Source organism: Eriocheir sinensis, chromosome 36 (assembly GCF_024679095.1).
Source record: "Eriocheir sinensis breed Jianghai 21 chromosome 36, ASM2467909v1, whole genome shotgun sequence".
NCBI classification, from domain to species: domain Eukaryota; kingdom Metazoa; phylum Arthropoda; class Malacostraca; order Decapoda; family Varunidae; genus Eriocheir; species Eriocheir sinensis.
Window position 1 is genome coordinate 13,843,572 of NC_066544.1, and position 21,909 is coordinate 13,865,480.

A 21,909-nucleotide genomic window follows, 5' to 3' on the forward strand; every position below is an offset into this window, starting at 1 on the left:
TTGTGTATTGTAGTGCTGATTGTGGTGATGAATCAAACTAAAATAAAGAGAATAAAGAAAGTAAATCATAAGAAAGACAAATGACGTAATGCCTAATTAAACAAAATACCTCAACGCCAGCGGGCCAATAATTCGCCTGTAAAACTAACGAGAAATTATATTATTGATTTTTCGTGCGTCTGAAGCGCGGCTAATGAGGAGAAGTTTTGTGGTTGAGTCGAGGAGGAAAAAAACCGGGATTGAGGTCCTTAGAGACAAATAAATGGGGAGGAGGAGGAGGAGGAGGAGGAGAGGGGGAGGAGGAGAAGGAAAGGGAGGATGTCACAAAGATTGGTATGTGTCAGCAGTTAATCAGAAATTCTCTCTCTCTCTCTCTCTCTCTCTCTCTCTCTCTCTCTCTCTCTCTCTCTCTCTCTCTCTCTCTCTCTCTCTCTCTCAAGCAAAGGAAAGAGAAAGCAAGGCAGAGTAATAAAGGTGAAGGTTGAACGAAGATGAGGTGGAAGAGGAAGAGGAGGAGGAGGAGGAGGAGGAGGAAGAGAAGGAGGAGGAGGAGAAGAGGAGGAAACGCGACCCAGCATAAGATATATTCACAAGCAACTCATTCCTTCGAGATGGAGAGGAGGGAGGAAGGGAAGGAAGGAAGGAGGGAGAGAAGGAGAGAAGGTGGAGGAAAGACTTTTACCTCATACGGGCGGAAAACCAGTTATTAAATTATCTCGGCTCACTAGAGGAATGGAAAGGAAAATTGAGGAGGCGGAGGAAGATGAGGAGGAGGAGGAGGAGGAAGATGAGGAGGAGGAGGAGGAGGAAGAGGAGGAGAGAATATTGGCAATGACGACAACGATGGGGAGCAAAATTAAATGCAAACAGACAGACAGACAGACAGACAGATAGAAAAAAACATACATACTTACATACATATACACACAAACATACAGACATACAAACAGAAGGAAAAGTTGACATGCACTACTACTACTATACTACTACTACTACTACTACTACTACTATCGCCAAAAACAGTATCTCATTTTTCTTTCTTTTATTTTACTTTGTCATTTTCCTTTTTTCCATTCCACTTTTTTTTCTTCCATTTTCCTTCATTCCCGAATTCCCAGTCTGTTCCCGAAGTCGCTGATTTATGGAATGGAGAAAAAATTAGGAATGCAACGACACGCGACACACTTTTTTTTTTACAGCGCTCTCTCGCTCTCGCTCTCGCCTTTTACTCCACTTATTTTACTCCACTTCCTTCTTTTACTCCACTTTTTTACTTGATTTTTTTTCATCTTTTTCTACTCCACTTCTATTTTTTTACTACAATTCCACTTTTTTACTCCACTTCCTCTTTTTTTAATCCACTTCCGTTTCTACTCCACTTTTTTACTTCAATTCCACTTTTTTTAACTCCACCTCCTCCTTTTTACTCCACTTCCTTTTCTTTACTCCACTTTTTTACTCCACTTCCTTTTCCCTACTCCACGTTTTTACTCCACTTTCTCATTTTTACTCAACTTTCTTACTCCACTTTTTATTACTCCACTTCCTTTTCTACTCCACTTCATATCGTTTACTCCACTCTCGCTCTCGCCACCCAAAAAATAAGAAATATTGTGACGGAAAATTTACGAGCTAACTCCCCCCCCTTTTTTTTTTTTTTTTCAATAACCTTGGACGGCGAGCTCGGGTTGGCGATTGGCTCTTGTAATGGTAATGGTGGTAATGGTGGTGATGATGGTGATGATGGTGATGATGGTGGTGGTGGTGGTGGTGATGATGGTGTTGTTGTTGGTGGTGGTGGTTATGGCTGGTAGTGTGTTGTGATGATGGTGATGAATGTAGTGGTGATTTGGGTGATGAAGTGGTGATGATGAAGTCACAACGAAAATAATAATGGCAGTGGAGGTGGTTGTGGAAGTAATAGTAGATGGTGGTAGAAATGGTAGTAAGCTGATGGTGATGATGGTTATGGTGATGAAGAAACTGTAATGATGGTGCTAATGGCGGTAATGACTGGTGATGAGATAGTGATGACTGTGGTGATGATAACTAATGATGACAAAAAATATAATAATGATGGTAGTGATGATAGATAACGATAATGGTGGTGATAATAGACACGTGCTGACGGCGGCGTTGGTGGTGATGATAATGGTGGTGGTGGTGGTGGTGGTGCCGTACGTCTGATGGTGATGACTGGCTTCCCTGATGGTTGTAATGACTCCCACGCCTACGCCGCAAGTCCTGAAGCCGCGGGAATGCATTATGCAGCGCTGACTGGGCGTATGAAGATGTGCGATTAATTATGTGTTCTTTGAAGCAGACAGGCGGTGGCGTGCTGGCTGGCGTGTGTGTGTGGGCGGGGAGAGAGGAAGAGGAGAAGGAGGGAGAGGAATGGTGATTGGGGAACGGAGGGGAAGGGAGAAAGGGGAGGAAAGCGGGAAGAGAGGAAGAGGGAAAGTGATGAAGGGGGAAGAAGGGTACGACCAATTTCCCCCCTGACATTAACCTTAACTCAAGCTCCTCCATCTTCAGTCCAACTTTCTACTGTAAGATTTAACTAGTATTTTGGGTCTTTCATCCTCCTTCTGCAGTCCAACTTTCTATTGTAAGATTTAACTAGTATTTTGGGTCTTTCATCCTCCTTCTGCAGTCCAACTTTCTATTGTAAGATTTAACTAGTATTTTGGCTCTTTCATCCTCCTTCTGCAGTCCAACTTTCTATTGTAAGATTTAACTAGTATTTTGGCTCTTTCATCCTCCTTCTACAGTCCAACTTTCTATTGTAAGATTTAACGAGTATTTTGGCTCTTTCATCCTCCTTCTGCAGTCCAACTTTCTACTGTAAGATTTAACGAGTATTTTGGCTCTTTCATCCTCCTTCTGCAGTCCAACTTTCTATTGTAAGATTTAACTAGTATTTTGGGTCTTTCATCCTCCTTCTGCAGTCCAACTTTCTACTGTAAGATTTAACTGGTATTTTGGGTCTTTCATCCCTCTGCTGTCCAACTTTCTAATGCAAGAGCTATCCATTACCTTTCATCGTTCATCCCATTGTTGTGTAACCTTCTAACGCACGACTTAACCAGTACACTAACTCTTTTCATTACACTGCTGCTAAACTTTTTAATGCAAGAGCTAACTAGAATCTTTACTTTGAACCGTTTATTCCTGTTTTCGTAGTTGCGGCACGATTTCCTCCTCTCTTTAACCTTGTATAGCATTCTCTTCTTACCGTGAAAAAAAAAATTAACCCCATAAAAATCTCATGATCTTATCTCTAAAAACTCCATACACTTTACCTGGAAAAAATCGAGTAAACTCTTGAAAACAGTAAGTCCCCTTCACACAACAACCCGCCAAATTGCACCCCCATCTAAGACCCCCATTAAAAAATCACTCTTCGGATAACAATAGAAGCCATAATCCTTTCCTCCCATAACAGCCGCTAAACGCCAACGCTCAGTTTAATAATAGACCCTTTTTAACCCGTTTTACGCGGCCCATTGTTCCTTCCTTTTATACGTCTTCAAATATAGGTCTTACGGGCGCCGCTGTTCTAATTAGTCTGTCGTGGCGGCGTGAGAGCGAGGAATAATGGGAGAAAAACATGGGCGCAGGAGAAGAGGGGGAAAACAACGTGGTGTGTAGAAGCGAAAAAGTAACATGACCCAGAATGGAGGAGGAGGAATATAAGGGAAAAATGTGTAGAAGGGGAAAATGATTGACATAGAGTGTAGAATGCAATAAAAATGACATGTAGAAGTGAGCATATATCAAGGGCAGAATGTATATATATAGAGAAAATAACATGGAGAAGTGTAGAAGGGAAAAAAAGACAAGTGAAAATATAGAAGGGAGAAAATAACTTTGGAAAATGTGTAGAAGGGAAAAATAATAGCCAAGAATGAAGACTTGATAAAATAACAAGTGAAAATGTTGCAGGGAGAATATTACAATGATTAAAGTAAGAACTACATTAACTACAACATAAGAGAACAATAGCTACTACTACGACTACTACTACTACTACTATTACTACTACTACTGTTACTGCTTCTACTACATATGATACTAATAATGATAATGATATGAACACACTCAAACGTAATTACATATTCCATGGAGGCTGCTGGAGGCGACACACACACACACACACACACACACACACACACACACACACACACACACACACACACACTTCATTACCATGCTGCCAGAACACGCACGCCTCAAGCCCCCCTCCCTTCCGCCCCCTTCGCCCCCCCACCCCCCTCTTCACCGCTGAAACGCACACTAATCACTCTTCCTACGCTTTTTGCTGCTTCACTTCACAATGGATGATGATGATGATGATGATGGTGATGATGGTGAGAGAAATGGCTTCCCTGATGAGGTTTAGGTAGTGAGAGGAGTAGAAGGGGAGTGGAAGAGGTGTTGAAGACAGGTAACCAGGTGAAGATAATGATGATGATGATGATGATGATGATGATGGTGATGGTGATGATGAAAGTAATGGCTTCCTAGATGAGGTTTAGGTACTGAGAGGAGTGGAAGGGGAGTAGAAGGTGTGTTGAAGGCAGGTAAACAGGTGAAGATAATGAAGATGATGACGATAGTGATACAGAGATAAAGGTAAGCGAAATGACGATGAGGATGAGGATGTAGATGCGAGTGATGATAATAATGAGGTAATGAGGATAAAAACATCAGGTAATGACAATAGGAACGATGATAGTGATGATGGTGAAGGTGGGAGAGGTCACGGGTGCTCAGGTAAGGCTCGGGTCACCTGGAGGGATGGACAGGTGAGGCAGCGGGGAGGTATCAGATTGATCTCCAAGGGGGTGACCTCGGACGTCGCTATGGGAACAAGGCTGTCAGTGAGAATATAATGTCTCACTGAACTCTCCTCCTCCTCCTCCTCCTCCTCCTCCTCCTCCTCCTCCTCATCCTTCCTTCCCTCCATTTTCTTCCTCATTCTTTATCATGTTTCTTTTTCTCTTCCCTGTGCTGTCCCCTCCTCCTCCTCCTCCTCCTCTTACTGATCCTTTTATACTCCTTCTCATGCTTCCTTCCCTCCATTTTCTTCCTCATTCTGTATCATATGTATCTTTTTCTCTTTCCTGTGCTGTCTTCTCCTTCTTCTGCTCCTCCTCCTCCTCCTCCTCCTCTTACTGATCCTTTTATCCTCCTTCTCATGCTTCCTTCCCTCCATTTTCTTCCTCATTCTTTATCATCTGTTTCTTTTTCTCTTCCCTGTGCTGTCCCCTCCTCCTCCTCCTCCTCCTCCTCCTTTTACTGATCCTCTCATCCTCCTCCTCATGCTTCCTTCCCTCCATTTTCTTCCTCATTCTTTATCATGTTTCTTTTTCTCTCTTCCCTGTGCTGTCTCCTTCTTCTGCTCCTCCTCCTCCTTCTCCTGCTTCCCTTCCTTATCCTCCTTTTACTAATCCAGCTTCATCTTTTTCTCTTCTATGTGTTGTCTCCTAATCCTATTGCTCCTCCTCCTCCTCTTCCTCCTCCTCTTCCTCTTCTTCTTCCTCTTCCTCTTCCTCCTCCTCCTCCTCCTTCTCATATTCCTGCTACTGTTTATCTTTCATCTCAGTTCCCTTTTGGTGTCCATTTACGAAAGGACCAGAGACGAAAGCCTTCAGAACCTCCTCCTCCTCCTCCTCCTCCTCCTCCTCCTCCTCCTCCTCCTCCTCCTCCTCCTCCTCCTCCTCCTCCTCCTCCTTCAGTCCATATTGCTTCTTCTCCTTATCTTCTATCTTCAATCTTCCTTCTCCCTCAGCGTCCAGTTATGTGGATGTCTTAGAAACTTACACTGTTCCTCTTCCTCTTCCTCTTTCTCCTCCTCCTTCCTCTTACATAACCTCCCTCCCTTAGATTCCTCCTCCAGCTAGTCTTCTCTCTCTCTCTCTCTCTCTCTCTCTCTCTCTCTCTCTCTCTCTCTCTCTCTCTCTCTCTCTCCTTATCCAGTACCAGGAAATAAATTGCGGGTATATTTTCTCTTCTCCTCTTCCTCCTTCTTTCCTCCTCTTCCTTCTTCTGACATAACCTTCTTCCCATTTTGTTCTCCTTCAGCTTCTCTTGCTTCTCTCTCTCTCTCTCTCTCTCTCTCTCTCTCTCTCTCTCTCTCTCTCTCTCTCTCTCTCTCTCTCTCTCTCTCTCTCTCTCTCTCTCTCTCTCCTTCTCCAGCACCAGGAAGTCAATTACAGGTTACTTTCCCTTCCTCCTCCTCCTCCTCCTCCTCCTCCTTGTCCTCCTCCTCCTTCCATCTTCCCTTTTCCATTTATATCCGTCTATGAAACCGTACTAATGCAACATCCTGCTATTGACCTCCCCTCCCCCCCCCCTCCCCAAACCTAGGCAGTGGTGTGGATGAGTAATTAGATGCTTAATATTCAACACGTCTTGCCGAGGTTGGGTTGGTGAGGTTGGGTTTGCGATGTTGGGTTGACGAGGTTGTGTTGCCGAGGTTAGGTTGGCGAGGTTGTGTTGCCGAGGTTGGGTTGGTGAGGTGGGTGGGCGAGGCTGTGTTGCCGAGGTTGGGTTGGTCAGGTTGTGTTTGCGATGTTGGGTTAGCGAGGCTGGATTTGCGATGTTGGGTTGCCGAAGTTGTCTTGGCGATGTTGGGTAGGCGAGGTTGTGTTCCCGAGGTTGTGTTGCTGAGGTTAAACTGGTGAGGTTATGTTACTGAGGTTGTATTAGCGAGGTTGTGTTGCCGAGATTGGATTGCCGAGTTTGTGTTGCCGAGGTTAAGTTCCAGAGGTTGTATTCCGAGGTTGGGTTGAGTTTCACACGTTGGATTGGGTTGGCAGTCTGTCTATTCCTGGGTCTATTTGTTTTGTCTGTCTGTCTTTCTGTGGGGTTGTGCTGTACTCGTCTGGGGTCTATCCATCACTCTGCCCGGCTTCCTGTTTGTCTGTATTCTGGGCCATTCGTCTTTCCATCACGCCATTTGTCGGGTGTTTATAGAATTATCCTGTATTACTTCTCTTCCTTGCTCTTCTTTTCCTTCTCTTCCTTTTCCCTTTCAATATCAACCTTTTTTCTCTTCCTCAACCTGTTACTCTTGATCCTCCACATCTTCCTCGTTTTCTCCCATCTCTTCTTCCTCCTCCTTAGCCTCCACTTCTTCCTCTCCTCCTCCACTTCTTCCAAATTATCCTTGTTCATTTCCTCTTCCTCCTTTTCGCTTTCAATATCAACCTTTTTCTCTTCCACAACCTGTTATCTACTCTAGATCCTCCACATCTTCCTCGTTATATTCCACCTCTTCTTCCTCCTCCTTAGCCTCCACTTCTTCCTCTTCCTCCACTTCTTCCAATTTATCCTTCACCTTTTCTTCATCCTCAAATTCTTCATCTTCATCCTTCAGATCTCTTCTCCATATCTCTTCTTCTTCCACCTCTTCTTCCTCCTCCTTAGCCTCCACTTCTTCCTCCTCCTCCACTTCTTTCAATTTATCCTTCACCTTTTCCTCATCCTCAAATTCTTCATCTTCATCCTTCACCTCTTCTTCCTCCATATCTTCCTCTTCCTATAGACTCCTCGATCCTAGACTACCTATTATCCTCTTGTATCCTCCCGTATGTATCAAAACGATCCTCCTTCCCTTCCTCCACTCATCTCCACCACCTCATCTCCTCCTCCTCCTCCTCCTCCCCTGCAGACGGTGGTGCGGGAGATGAACCGCCTGGGGCTGCTGGTGGACCTGTCCCACGTGTCGCAGGCCACCATGCGGGAGGCGCTGGAGGTGTCCCGCGCACCCGTCATCTTCAGCCACTCCTCCGTGTACGCCATCTGCAGGAACCCCAGGAACGTGCCCGACGACATCCTGCAGCGCGTGGTGAGTGGGGGGGAGGGGGAGGGGGAGGGGGGGAGGAGGGATTGAATGTGGTTAGTTGCTGGCGGCTTTCTTCTTTCCCTTTCTTCTTTTTTTATATTTTTCTTCTTCCTCTTTCCTTTCCGTTTTATTTCTATTTGCTTTCTTCTTCTCGATCTTCTTCTTTCCTATTATTTTCTATTGCTATGCTCTTTCTTCCTCTTCTATATCTTCTTTTCCTCCTTTCACTTTTTTATTTATATCAGCTACACCAGTTTTCTTAAGCCATTCCAAGAACTAACTATATTTACGATCTCCAGCAGTATATTTGAGCCCTCTAACCTACTTCACCAGTCTCCTTGAGCCACTGCTGGAGCTAACTAACTCTATTTACCATCTCCACCATTATCCTTGAGCTACTTCAGGAATTAACTAACTCTAACCATCTCCACCAATCTCTCTAAGCCACTGCAGACACTAACTAACTCTATTTACCATCTTTACTATTCTCCTTCAGCTACTTCAGGAACTAACTAACGCTAAGATCGGTAGAGTAATTGAGTCGGATCAGGACCCTCATCTTGACTATAGAATGGATGGAGGATGACTAAGATGATTCATTCTCTAGAAAGGCGAAGGGTGGAGACATGATCGAGGTTTATAAATGTAGGGTCAACTTATGTTCTCTCCGTCTCTGTGTCCCCGCTAACAGGCCGTGAATGGAGGAGTCGTGATGGTCAGCTTCTACACACACTTCCTCACATGCAGCCAACAAGCCTCGGTCAAGGATGTCGTGGGTGAGTGTACAGCATCTCTCTCTCTCTCTCTCTCTCTCTCTCTCTCTCTCTCTCTCTCTCTCTCTCTCTCTCTCTCTCTCTCTCTCTCTCTCTCTTTTTCTTCCTGTTGTTTTGTTAATTTTCTTTCTTTCCCATTTACACTCTTTCTGTACCTTATTCTCTCTCTCTCTCTCTCTCTCTCTCTCTCTCTCTCTCTCTCTCTCTCTCTCTCTCTCTCTCTCTCTCTCTCTCTCTCTCTGAATACGCAAGCAGGTGTTATCCCTTGTAATGAACCGGCACGTCCCTCCTGTTTGAGTCCAGGTAGCCAGGTAACAATCTTCCGCCCAGGTGACCCTCGGACCATGATCACGGCTGATACACCTGATGTCTCTCTAATTGTCTCTATCTCTGCATCTGTCTATCTTACTTTCACTTCCTGTCTCTCTATCTATGTATCTCAGGTGACCCTCAGAACTGTCTATCGACCTATGTATCTATCTCTAACTTTCCATCTACCTCTTAGCTTAACCTGAAATACATAGCAATCTTGAAATACAGACAGACAGATGGATGGAGATACGTGCAGAGAGGTACAGAGAGGCAGAATTGCAGGCGGTCATGGGGAGGAGATGTCACAGAGAATTATTAAGGAAGCGAAGGGCAGGACAGTTACGCAAGAGCTAATACCCTCCACTTATGTTACTCACCTTTACACGCACGCACGCACACACTTGCTAATTACGCTCGCACACTTTGCTAATTAGGAACTTCTGCCCAAAGACCCCAACAGTACCTGAAACGGAGGAAGGAAATGGTGAGAAAAAAAATAAAGGCCCTTGGCTATTTTAAACTTACACACTAGTTTAAAAGCCTACAGAAGTGTCATTATATTTAAAAAGGTGTTTGAGTTAGGGAATTTCACACTCTTGTTTATAAAATGCTGGGAAACTAAATTATTACACCGAAAAAAGCCGTTTGACCATGTGATATATACTTCTTTTAAAAGGTACACGTAAGAAATTATTTATATCTGCAACGGAAGAAGAAAAAAATGAGTGTTTAAAATGTTCGACTCCTTGAAATTCGTGCACTCGTTTTAAGAGGTCTATAGCGGCGAGTTATGACATTTAAAAGGACCTTGGCTGCTTGATATTCCGGCCCGTATTTCCAAACATTTCGAGACTTAAACTTACCACCCACATTTCGATAAGATGTTTATATTGTCTCAAGCATCATAATTATTCAAGGTTCCTTTTTATAATTTATTTACGCATTATATCACCTCCGAGAAAATAGTTTTTTTTTAATGCTTTATTTGTCTTCAGTTTCGTAGAGGTTGTGTTTACTATTTCCATGCGTAGTTTTATGAGCCTAGTAATAGTTTGACAAGGCTTCTGAACTATGAATAAGGAAAGGCACTAGTAAGAACCCGGCTAATCTCTTTCGTGGGTCTTGGAAATGTATGTTGTGAGAGGCGGAGGTGTACGAGAATGGGGCCTCACACACTTGGTTAAAAAGTCTACGGAAATGAGTCATCACATTTAAATAGCACGATCTTGAAACTATCTACTCCCTCTCCTTTTCTTACTCCTTACCCTCATCCAAGCCTCCTTACTTCTTATCACTCACTCCCTGTCTACTTTTATTACATACTCCACCACTCCTAGTCTCCACTCCTCATCCACTCCCTCTCAAACTACATTCCGTCTATCCACTTTTTTATGTTCCTAATACGCCTCACCATCCACTCCTTCTCTCTCCCTTCGCCACCTACACCATCACTCCCAGTCTCCACACTACTCCTCTCACACTCCCATTCCCTCCCCACCACTCCTACCCAGCCAAGCCCTCTCATCTCACACCTTCGATCTCCCTACCACTCCTTCCACTCACCTACCCCAGCAAGCCCACTCCACGCCACTCAGCGCCTCTTGCCTCCACTTGCACTCCACTCCAGTTCAATAAAAAGGCAGAATAGCGGTGAAACTTTCCTCTTCGTCGCCATAAGAGAGTTTCAAGTGCGAGAGAGAGAGAGAGAGAGAGAGAGAGAGAGAGAGAGAATTGAAAGACGTTAAACAAGGCGTAAAACAAACACATAGACACGAATAAACGACGAAGAGAGAGAGAGAGAGAGAGAGAGAGAGAGATATTATCCTTCCTTGTCTCTACCGTAAACATGCTTAATTCTGCATAACCTTCTCTCTCTCTCTCTCTCTCTCTCTCTCTCTCTCTCTCTCTCTCTCTCTCTCAAGGCTACACACACGTTCATAATAGGAGACACAGCATAACTTTTTTGAGACATGATTATAAAGTATAAGATTAAAAGAATTTGGATAACTTTCCGTGGATACAATTTCCTTCAATATGAAAATAATAGGAACTAAAAGGAAGTTAAGAGAAGCTAATTATTTACACACAACAGGCGAAGGAAGAAAAGTTACACCAACAAATAAGAAAAGAGAATGACAAAGAAGATGAATTAATTATCAAGTAAACAAGAGAGAGAATATAAACTGAAGACTAACGAGATGGATTAAACATATATCGAAGGAAAACGTGAGAAAATGAGGACAAATAAGAGAAAATGAAGACATATTAAACAAGGGAAGCAAAAGATTATAATAAACGAGATAAACGACATAGTATTACAAAAAGAAACAGAGGAAAGCATGACAAAAGAAAATGAAAAATGTATTAACCAAAAGAAACAGAAAACACTGAAAGACAAGAGAAACTGAAGACAATCTCATCACGAAAAAAATAAAACTAATTCCCGGAAGTGACTTAAATGCGTAAATAAATTATAAAAAGAAACCTTGAAAAATTGTGATGCTTGAGACAATGTAAACGAGTCCAGTTTTTTATTTTTTTTTATTTAGACATACAAAGAAACAATAGAACCCGAAACTGAAACACAAAGTAATTTAGGCCATTGAGTTAGTGTGGACTTATGAATATGCAGAATTAAATAACATGAAAGAAAAGAATTAGTATTATTTATGTAACGAAAATGATTTACCTCGCGCTGCTAACGGACGGAACAAAATGCCGGGAAAGAAAAATTAATCACACCGCGTAATGATAAATTATTAACTAGTGAAATAAAAGTGAAAAAAAATAACCGCAACCCACACACTTAATGCATTAATGAGAAGATAAACTATTCAGGAAAGAAATTATATACTTTTCCTCTGACCTTTTTAATCACAACCATTTATATATATTTTTTTTTTCCTGCTCTGTATGTCTTCAAGGTCTCTCTCTCTCTCTCTCTCTCTCTCTCTCTCTCTCTCTCTCTCTCTCTCTCTCTCTCTCTCTCTCTCTCTCTCTCTGTTGCTCGCTCACTCAACACTCCCTTCCTCCCTCATTCCCTAATGCACTCACTCTCCCTCCCTCTCTCCCTCTATCAGTTTCCCACCCTCCCTCCCTCCCTCTCTCTCCCCTCCTCCTTCCTCCCCGTCTCCCCCCCGCCGGAGGATAAGCGCATTAAGAGCCGAGCGTCTCTCAAAGGTGATCCAAATTAACCTCAAGGCCCAATTTCGATTCCCCTCACGACACACCTGGGACTTTGTTTATACAGGAGGAGCAGGAGGAGGAGGGGGGGGTTATGAGAGAGAGAGAGAGAGAGAGAGAGAGAGAGACGGCCAAAGAGACAGAGAAACAGAGAAAACAAGTGCATAAGCAGATACAGAGTCAGCAGGCAGGAAGTAGGCGCAGCAGGGGCATTAATAGTTTTTAAGGGCGCCTGTGGTGAGGCAGGAGAGGCGGCAGGGAAATAGCGTTAATGGGGCGGAGGCTGCATCACGGGGCGTACCTGGCGGGGCTGGGAAGGCAGGTGTGTGAGTGATGCCCCGGGTGAACAGTGACTAAGGGGGGGCGGAGGGGATGATGATGATGATGATGATGATGATGATGATGATGATAAGGAGGAAGTGGAAGAGCAAGAAGAAAATGAAGATGGTGATGATGATAAAAATAATAATAATAATAATAATAATAATAATAATAATAATAATAATAATAATAATAATAATAATAATAATACTGATGATGGTGATGATGATAAGTATGAGAAAAAAGAGAAGTAGATGAAAAGGCAACAGAGAAGAAAATAAAACAAGAATCTTTATTTTGGAACATTATAAATAAACCATCACCAAGTTTTAAAAGGAGAAAGAAAAAGGTCTAAAAAATGCATTAAGGGAGGGAGAGAGAGAGAGAGAAGGGGGAAGCAAAGGCAGTAATTTGAAGTTTTTAGAACGAAAAGTAAAAATAGTTTACTCGCGTGAAACTCAAATCCTAAAGCGAGTGAATTCGCATCCGTGTGTGTGTGTGTGTGTGTGTGTGTGTGTGTGTGTGTGTGTGTGTGTGTGTGTGTGTGTGTGTGTGTGTGTGTGTGTGTGTGTGTGTCTGTGTGATGCAAAACTGGAGCATATTTAATTTCTTTCTGAATTTTTAATATGACGCAATGCGCTCTCTCTCTCTCTCTCTCTCTCTCTCTCTCTCTCTCTCTCTCTCTCTCTCGTGTCTTTGATGTGTTTGAGAACGAGTATGAGTGAATTTATACATATATCCCCTCTCTCTCTCTCTCTCTCTCTCTCTCGTGTCTTTGATGTGTTTGAGAACAGTATGAGTGAATTATACATATCCTCTCTCTCTCTCTCTCTCTCTCTCTCTCTCTCCTTTCCATACACACACACACACACACACACACACACACACACACACACACAGTTACAAAGGAAGGGACTTATGTTAAAACCAACACACACACACACACACACACACACACACACACACACACACTACAAATAATCCAGTTTTTCCTCTTTTGGTTGTCCCGTAAAAACACGTGAATAGTATGTTGCGTATTTTTCAAAGGGGGAAGAATTCGCGTCCCGATGAAAAGAATAAAACAATATATAAATGGACCCCGTAAAAAGGCGTCCGCTGCTCTATAGATAAAGTGACTGATATTCTTTTGTTTATATATGGAAAGAGGGAGAGAGAGGTAGAAGGGGAAGAGGAGGGAGAGGGAGGAGAGGAGGTAGGATTATGTGTTTATTCGGCTGATAGAGAGAGAGAGAGAGAGAGAGAGAGAGAGAGAGAGAGAGAGAGAGAATAAAGACTCAGAGAACGTAAGAATGGTAGATGAAAGAAAGATTGACACATTGATAGATGGAGATTGATGAAATATGAGAGAAAGAGAATGAGGAATAAAGATGAAAAGGTCGACAGATAGATTGGATATAAAACGACAAAGAGATAGACAGACAGACACACAGGCAGGCAGGAAAAGACAGACAAAGAAGAACAGAGAGAACGAAAGAAAAAAAACATAGAAAAAGAGGAAAACAGGACAAAGAGAAGAAATGAAAGAGGATATGAAAAAGGAAAAGAATTAATGACTCAACTAGTGAATGAATCAATAAATTAGCGATAGAAAGAAAAAAAACGAAAAGGAAGGTTAAAAATGAAAGTGAAGTCATGAATGTGAGTGAAATAATGAAAAAAAGATCAAGAACCGAAAGGAAACGCAAATGAATGAATGTATGAATAAATGAATGAATATATTGATGAAGAAATGGACAATCGAAAAAAAAACAGGAGAGAAGAAAACGAAAGAGATGCTGATAAAGATGAAAGCAAGAAAGAAGCAGAAAAATAAAGAGAAAAACCGAGGAAACGATAGACAAAGTAACGAAAGAAGAGGAATGTAAATAAGAAAGTAGAGGATAAAAGAGACAAAAAGCCGAGGAAACGAAAGAAAAAATAACGAAAGAGAAAATAGAAAAATACGAAAGAAATGATGATAAAAATGTAAATAAGAAAGTAGAGGACGAAAAGCCGAGGAAACGAAAGAAAAAAACACGGAAGAAATGCTGATAGAGATAGGGCAAAAAAGAAGTAGAGGAAAAAACAAGACAAAAAACCGAAGAAACGAAGAGAATAAAAAGCTCGCATTTCACAGTCAGGCAGAGAATCACTTTTTCGAGACCCGCTTCGGTACGCGCGTCTCGGAGTGAGCCCCCCCCCCCCCCCTACCCCGCGAGACGCTTCGAAGCCCCGCCGTGGATCCTCGAGGCAGTGAAGGATGCTTTTGTGAGTCCCTGAATCAAGGATATGCATTGTGTGACATCCTACGGCGTTTGTCAAAGGAGAGGAGGGACTGAGGGAGGGTGAGGAGGAAAGAAGAAGTAGGAAGGGAGAGTGAGTGAGACAGACAAATAGATAGATATACAGTGAGACATGATAAGGATAAGGAGAAGGGAAATAGAGGAACGAAGGTAGGAATTACGAAAGGAAGGAAAAAGAGGGAAAGAAATGAAAGAGAGGAGAAAGGAAGGAAGGTAATCGTATATAGGAATCGAAAGAAGAGACAAAGACACACGAGTCGACACGGATAAACAAACAAACAAACAAACAAATAAATAGAATAAAACAGAAACAAACATACCAGTTCAACACCGTCACCCCCCCCCCCCACACACACACACACGAACAAACAGATCAATGCATAAACCAAACAGAATACACGAACAAGACACATGACACACTTGCGACAGATAACAACAGGTGTGCGAGCTAACGCCACACACCTGCACGGAGGAACACACCTGCTCAATGATTGACCTTTCCAAGCATGCACGCGACAAAGCGACTGACAAGAAGGAAGCGGATAGAATATGCTGGAGTGTGTGTGTGTGTGTGTGTGTGTGTGTGTGTGTGTGTGTGTGTTACAGATAAGGAGACAGTTCTAGGGCGCAAAGAAAAATATAAAAAGAAGCCCGCTGTGTGTGTGTGTGTGTGTGTGTGTGTGTGTGTGTGTGTGTGTGTGTGTGTGTGTGTGTGTGTGTGTGTGTGTGTGTGTGTGTGTGTGTGTGTGTTGATTTGTTTTCTTCTGGGGCGTCATTCAAGTCCCATTTTCTTTCTTAGAGTAATTTGTACATTCAGTTATTTTATTTACTCACTTCATCTTCTATTCTATATTTCTTTTTCTCATTATTTTTTTCTATTAATTCATTCACTTAACAATTCGTGTATTCCTCGATTCAATTTCTCTTTCTTTCATCTTATACTCTATTGTTTCCTTCTTTCCTTTATTTCTTCCTTTGATTATTTCCTCATTCTTGCATTCGTTTCTTCCTTCCTTCCTTTCCTCCTTCCCTACTTTCTTTCTTCCTTCCTTCCATCCTTCATTCCTACATTCGTTCCACCTTTCACTGATTTAAAGAACTCAACAAATATTTCATTCGTTCCTTCCTTCCTTATTTTTTCCTTTCCTCCTTCCTTACTTTCTTCCTTCCATCTTTCATTCCTACATTCTTCCCACTTTTCACTGATTAAATAAAAAGAACTCAACAAATATTTTTTTTTTCACAAGCTTTCCTATTGACGCGCCATTCATTCATCTATTCTATCCTTTCCTCCTTCCTTTCTTTCTTCCTTCCATCTTTCATTCCTTCATTCTTTCCACTTTTCATTGATTAAAAGAACTCAACAAATATTTTCTTTTTTTTTCACAGTCTTTCCTATTGACGCGCCATTCATTCATCTATTCAAGTCGTTTCCTTACTTATACATTCGGGGAAAGGATTCACAGGCTCACAACACGCTACCCGTTTTCTTTAATTCAACGAAGGGCGGCGGGATCGCAGAAGTGACATCCGTTTTCTTTTTCGCATTGTCTGTCCGGCCGCTGTTTGTCAATTCTAACCCGCCCGTCAATCAACTTGGGTTCGGATTCTTCTTTTCACTCCTTTCTGTTGCGTGGGTGTTTTTTTTTTTTGTTTTTTTTGTGTGGATGTTCGTGATTTTTGTCTTTACCTATGTGTCTGTCTGTCTGTGTGCTTCTCTCTCTCTCTCTCTCTCTCTCTCTCTCTCTCTCTCTCTCTCTCTCTCTCTCTCTCTCTCTCTCTCTCTCTCTCTCTCTCTCTCTCTCTCTCTGAGTATCCATCTGCGTCTATCTCTCTCTATCTTATTTATCTATGACTTTATGTATGTATGTATGTATGTATGTATGTATGTATGTATCTATTTATATCTCACTGTATACACGTTCAAACTTTACACTCCCTAAACACATCATAAGCCAAAGTAGCAAAACAAGAAGCAATTTAACATTCTCTCAATACTTTAATCTCACTTCGAGCTTCACAGTAACACCAACGAAAGTTTTTATCGTAGCAAAATATACTTTACTATCTGACACGAGTAAATTATATCCTTTTTGCCACGCCTGAACTCTTTACGAGGGCAACTTTTGCAGATAGGGAGAATAACAAGAGAAAGAAAGATGTGATAAATTCCAGCAAAGTAAGAAATGTTTAAAATCACACCAAGTAAATATATCGACAAGCCGTTTTCAGATTCACCTTGACTAACAAACATTATTATCAACACAAAAAGACAACAAATATATCGACAAGCCGTTTTCAGACTCACCTTGACTAAGAAACATCAGTATTACCAACACAAAGCGACAGGAGAAAGGAGAGAAGCTGAGAGAGAAAAGTATAAGAGAAGAACCAAAAGAAAGACAGGAGAGAGGTAACCAGGTGAGAAGAAAGAAGAGGAGAGAAAGAGAACGAAGAGGGAGAGACAGAAAGCGAGAGAGGAAGGAAGGAAGGAAGGAAGGAAGGAAGGAAGGAACATTACAAACCAGATTCCCACCTTTACCAAAACCCCATTTCACACTCTTGTTCTTTTTCTTCTTCACTCAAACAAAACAAAAGAATAACAACCCTGACAAGAGCGAAGGAAAAACAGACACTCACCAAGAAAAAAACAACGAGAGCTTACAGACAAAGTTCCCGCCGTCACTGAACTCCACTCCATACATTTTTCCCTCAATGCTAACAAAAAATAATTACCCAAAAACAACTCCCTACACAAATAAAGACAACAAAATAACCCTCGCAAACAAATACCCCATCATCACTAAACGTCCCTTCAAAAACTCCTTAATTTCCCCTCAAAACAAAACACGAAAAACGAAAGAAAACGAAAAGAATGACAACCTCTGACAAGACCGAGGCAAAAACAATGACACCTCCAAGCCCTTCGCCAACACCAGCAGGAAGGGGAAGTGAATATTAATAGGCCGGGTGGCGGTGTGTGTGAGGCGGCAGATGGGAGACTAAGGGGAAGGAGGTGGCGGATATTAAATGCTAAGGACCCGACTAATATGCATACAAAGATTCATGAATATATTAGCATCCAAATCGAGGTGAGGGCGAAGGGATATGCTAAGGGGGTGTACAGTCTTGTTGAGAGGGCGCTGGGTTGGGTTGGGTTGGGTTAGGTTAGGTTAGGTTAGGTTAGGTTAGGTTGGGTTGGGTTGGGTTGGAGTGAGGGGGAAGTATATGCGAATAGGTTGTCTGTTGCTGTTGGTCTCTTTGTCTGTCATTTCCTCTCTCTATTTACACACCTGCGTATCTATCCATCTATCTATCTATCTATCTATCTGTTTTGGAGTATATCTTGTCTGAAAAATATATGATGTTTTTGTTTTCTTCTTTGTCTATCTGTCTCTCTACCCGTCTGTCTGTCTGTCTGTCGGTTTGCTTGTCTGTCATTTCATCTCTCTATTTACACACCTGCCTATCTATCTATCTATCTATCTATTTATCTATATCTTGTCTGAAAAATATATGATGTTTTTGTTTTCTTCTTTGTCTATCTCTCTCTCTACCCCCGTCATATCTATCTATCTACCTATCTATTTATCTATCTATCTATCTGTTTTGGAGTGAGGTGCGGTGATGTTGAAATGAAAATATATGATGTTTCTGTCTTATTCTTTGTCTGTCTGTCTGTCTTTCTATCTATCTTGCAACTTTATCTTGTCTTGAGTGAGTCTGGGTGGTGTTAAAATGAAAAAAATAAATGTTTGTCTTTCTCGTTGTCTATCTCTATCTATCTATCTATCTATCTATCTATCTGTCAATCTCTTTATGATCAAGATTAAAACCATGTAATTCCCTGTTCATTTTTTGGGTTTTCATCATTTCTGTATAGATGAAAATAACTAATCTCGAAATGGATTTTATTTTTAATGATGTGTAAAGGTTAGTTAATCTCCCTACTCTCTCTCTCTCTCTCTCTCTCTCTCTCTCTCTCTCTCTCTCTCTCTCACACACACACAAAAAAATATCTGTATCTGTATATCTATCTATCTATCTATCTATCTATCTATCTATCTATATCAATAAATTTATCTATCTCCACAGACCACATCAACCACGTGAGGAAGGTGGCGGGAGTCGAACACGTGGGAATCGGCGCAGACTTCGACGGTGTAAACAAGTAAGCCATAGATAGACAGATAGATAGATAGATAGATAGATAGATAGATAGATAGACAGATAGATAGATATAGAGATGGATGGATAGATAGGTAGAGAGACTGATCGTGTTCCTCCTCCATCAACGACCAGGTGTCAGATAAGTTCTATATTTTTAATCACTCTCAGGTAAGTTTCCTCTCACCTGTCCGCCTCTTTGTTACCTTTGACACCTACCTGCCTGACCCAGTTGTCTCCCTTCTTCCCTCCCTTCCTCCCTCCCTCCCTACCTACCTGGCTACCGTTTTCCATATCTTAAGTCCCTTCTTTTCTACCTCCTTCCCTCCCTACCTCCTTCCCATCCTACCTGGCTACCGTTTTCTATATATTGAGTCCCTTTTTCCCTCCCTCCTTCCCTACCTCCCTTCTTTCCCTCCCTCCCTTCATCCCTCCCTACCTAGCTACCGGTTTTCATATCTTGAGTCCCTTCTTCTCTATCTCGTTTCCTCCTTCCCTGCCTCCCTTCTTTCTTCCCTCCCTCCTTCCCTCCCTCCCTACCAAGTTACCGTTTTCCATATCTTGAGTCCCTTCTTCTCTACCTCCTTTCCTCCTTCCCTGCCTCCCTTCTTTCTTCCCTCCCTCCTTCCCTCCCTCCCTACCAAGTTACCGTTTTCCATATCTTGAGTCCCTTCTTCCCTGCCTCCTTCACTCCCTACCTCCCTTTTTTCCTCCCAACCTCCCTTCTTTCTTCCCTCCCTCCTTCCCTCCCTTCCTACCTGGCTACCGTTGTCCATATCTTGCCTCCCTTCCTGGCTGTCTCCCTTTCTTCCCCTTCTCCTTTCCTCCCTCTCCTCCCTTCCTACCTGCCATTGTTTCCATATCTTTCTTACCATCCTCCTCTCCCTCTCCCTCCCTCCTTCCCTCCCTCTACTCCTCACTTCTCTTCCAAAACTTCCCTCTTCTTGGAAGAAAAGTGAGGAAGAAGGAAATGAAAAGGACGTGGAGAGGAGGGATGAGATGGCCAGGAGGAGGAGGAGGAGGAGTGGGGTCAAGTTACAGAAGCAGGAGGAGGAGGGGGAGGGGGAGGAAGAAGAGGAGGGGATAAAGGAAGGAGTTAGAAGGGAAAAGAAAGAAGTTTTAATTACAAAGCATCACCGGATCCTCCTCTGAGGGATTGGCGGCCACTTGGAAGGGGTTGAGAAACTACTTACTCCCCCTTCTTTTTTTTCTTACACTTGTCACTCAAAAATTCCGTCGGCTTCTTTCTTTCTCTAATCCTCCTTTTTCTTAATAACGTTTTCTGCCAATTGTTATTCTTGTTTCTAATCATCCCTTATTGCTATTATTTATATTGTTGTATGCGCGTGTTCGTCTTATAATATACTTCTCTAGTCCTTCCATTCATAACCGTATTTCATTGTTTTTCTTCGGTTTTGTGGGTGAAAGACAAGCAGGGAAAGTAATGGGATGGGGAAATGGGGGGTAAGAGGGAAGGAGGAAAAGAAGGAAGGGGAGAAGGAAAAGTGGGATGGAGAAATAGAGGATGAGAGGGAAGGAGGAAAAGAAGGAAGGGGAGAAGGAAAAGGAGTGATGAGGTGGTGGAGACATGGAAGGGGAGAGGAAGGAAGGAAGGGGAAGAGTAACGGAGTGGGTGAACGCTGGGTGGAGGGGAAAGGGGGAAGGAGTGATGGGGTGGAGAGAAAGGGTGAGGCAAGGAGGGAAGGAAGGAAGGGGAGAAGGAAAAGTTGATATGTGGAGGAGAAATGGAAAGGGTGGAGGAAGGAAGGACACAAGTAACGGTGTGGGTGAACGGTGGGTGGAGGGGAAAGCGGAAAGGAGTGATGAGATGGAGAAATAGAGGGTGAGAAGCAGGGAGGGAAGGAAGGAAGGGGAGAAGGAGAAGGAGTGATGTGGAGGAGAGATGGAAAGGGGGAAGGAAGGAAGGGGTGGGTGAATGGTGGATGGAGGGGAAAGGGGGGAAAGAGTGATAGGATGGGGATGGAGAAACAGAGGGCGGGAAACAAGGAGGGAAAGGAGGGAGGAAGAGATAAAGGGAGAGAGGAGAAGCAGGGAGGAAATGAGTGATGGGGTGAACGAATTAAGAGAGAAAGGCAAAGAGGCAAGGAGGGAAAGGATGGGGAGAAGGAGGAGAAAGGAAAAAAAGAAGGAAAGAGAAGGAAAGAGAGGAGAGGCAGGGAGATAACGAGTGATGGGGGGAAAGAATGGATGGTGAGAGGCGAAGAGGCAAGGAGGAAAAGGAAGGAGAAAAAGAGAAGAAAGGAAAGAAGGAGAAGGAAAGAAAGGCGAGGCATGAGGAGAAGGAGGAATGGGAATGACAACCTCAGCTAAAAACTCACTTCCTGGACTCCTTTGTAACTGAAGGGAAAAAGAAGAGGAGGAGAAAGAGAAGAGAAAAATAACGGAAGAGGTAGAAGGAAATGAAGAGCCGGGGAAAAGTGAGGAGAAAGGTTTAAAAGAGAGGAGAAAGGGTTGATTTTTTTTTTTTTTTACAGCAAAGGAGACGGCTCAAGGGCAACAAAAAGTGTAAAAAAAAAAGCCCGCTACTCACCGCTCCCATAATAGACACATGTAAAGAGTGGCCAAAAGGGAGGTCAATTTCGGGTGGAGAGGTGTCTTGAAATAGAGCAAAAAGGGTTAAAAAAGAGAGAGGGAAAAGGGCGGGGACTCTAAAAGGAAAAGGAAGGCGGGAGAAAAGAGTAAAAAGGATTTGGAGAATAGAAAATATGAAGAAAAAGAGAATGGAAGGAAATGGAAGAAGATGAGAGGAGAAGGAGAAAGGAGAGAAGCTAAGAGAGAAAAGAAAAAAAATGAAAGTAAAGGAGAAGAAACAAAAGAGAGAGAGAGAGAAAGAGAACCAAAAAGGAGAGACAGAAAGCGAGATAGGAAAGAATGAAGGGAAGAGAAAGGGAGAGAAAGAAAGAGGAGGAAGAAGGGTGACTGAACAAATACGAAAAATGAGAAACGAAGAAAAAGAGAAATGAAAAATACTAACATA

The 21,909-nt window shown here is 42.6% G+C and overlaps 1 protein-coding gene across 1 annotated transcript in view; it reads left to right on the forward strand.

Moving 5' to 3' along the window:
• The window catches only part of LOC127007987 (dipeptidase 1-like), a 112,958-nt gene that overhangs the window by 83,522 nt on the left and 7,527 nt on the right, over nt 1-21,909 (forward strand). The window contains exons 7-9 of the mRNA XM_050879532.1: nt 7,679-7,855; nt 8,544-8,628; nt 18,840-18,915. Coding sequence (XP_050735489.1) covers nt 7,679-7,855; nt 8,544-8,628; nt 18,840-18,915 — 338 coding nt within the window. The remainder of the gene's footprint in view (nt 1-7,678; nt 7,856-8,543; nt 8,629-18,839; nt 18,916-21,909) is intronic.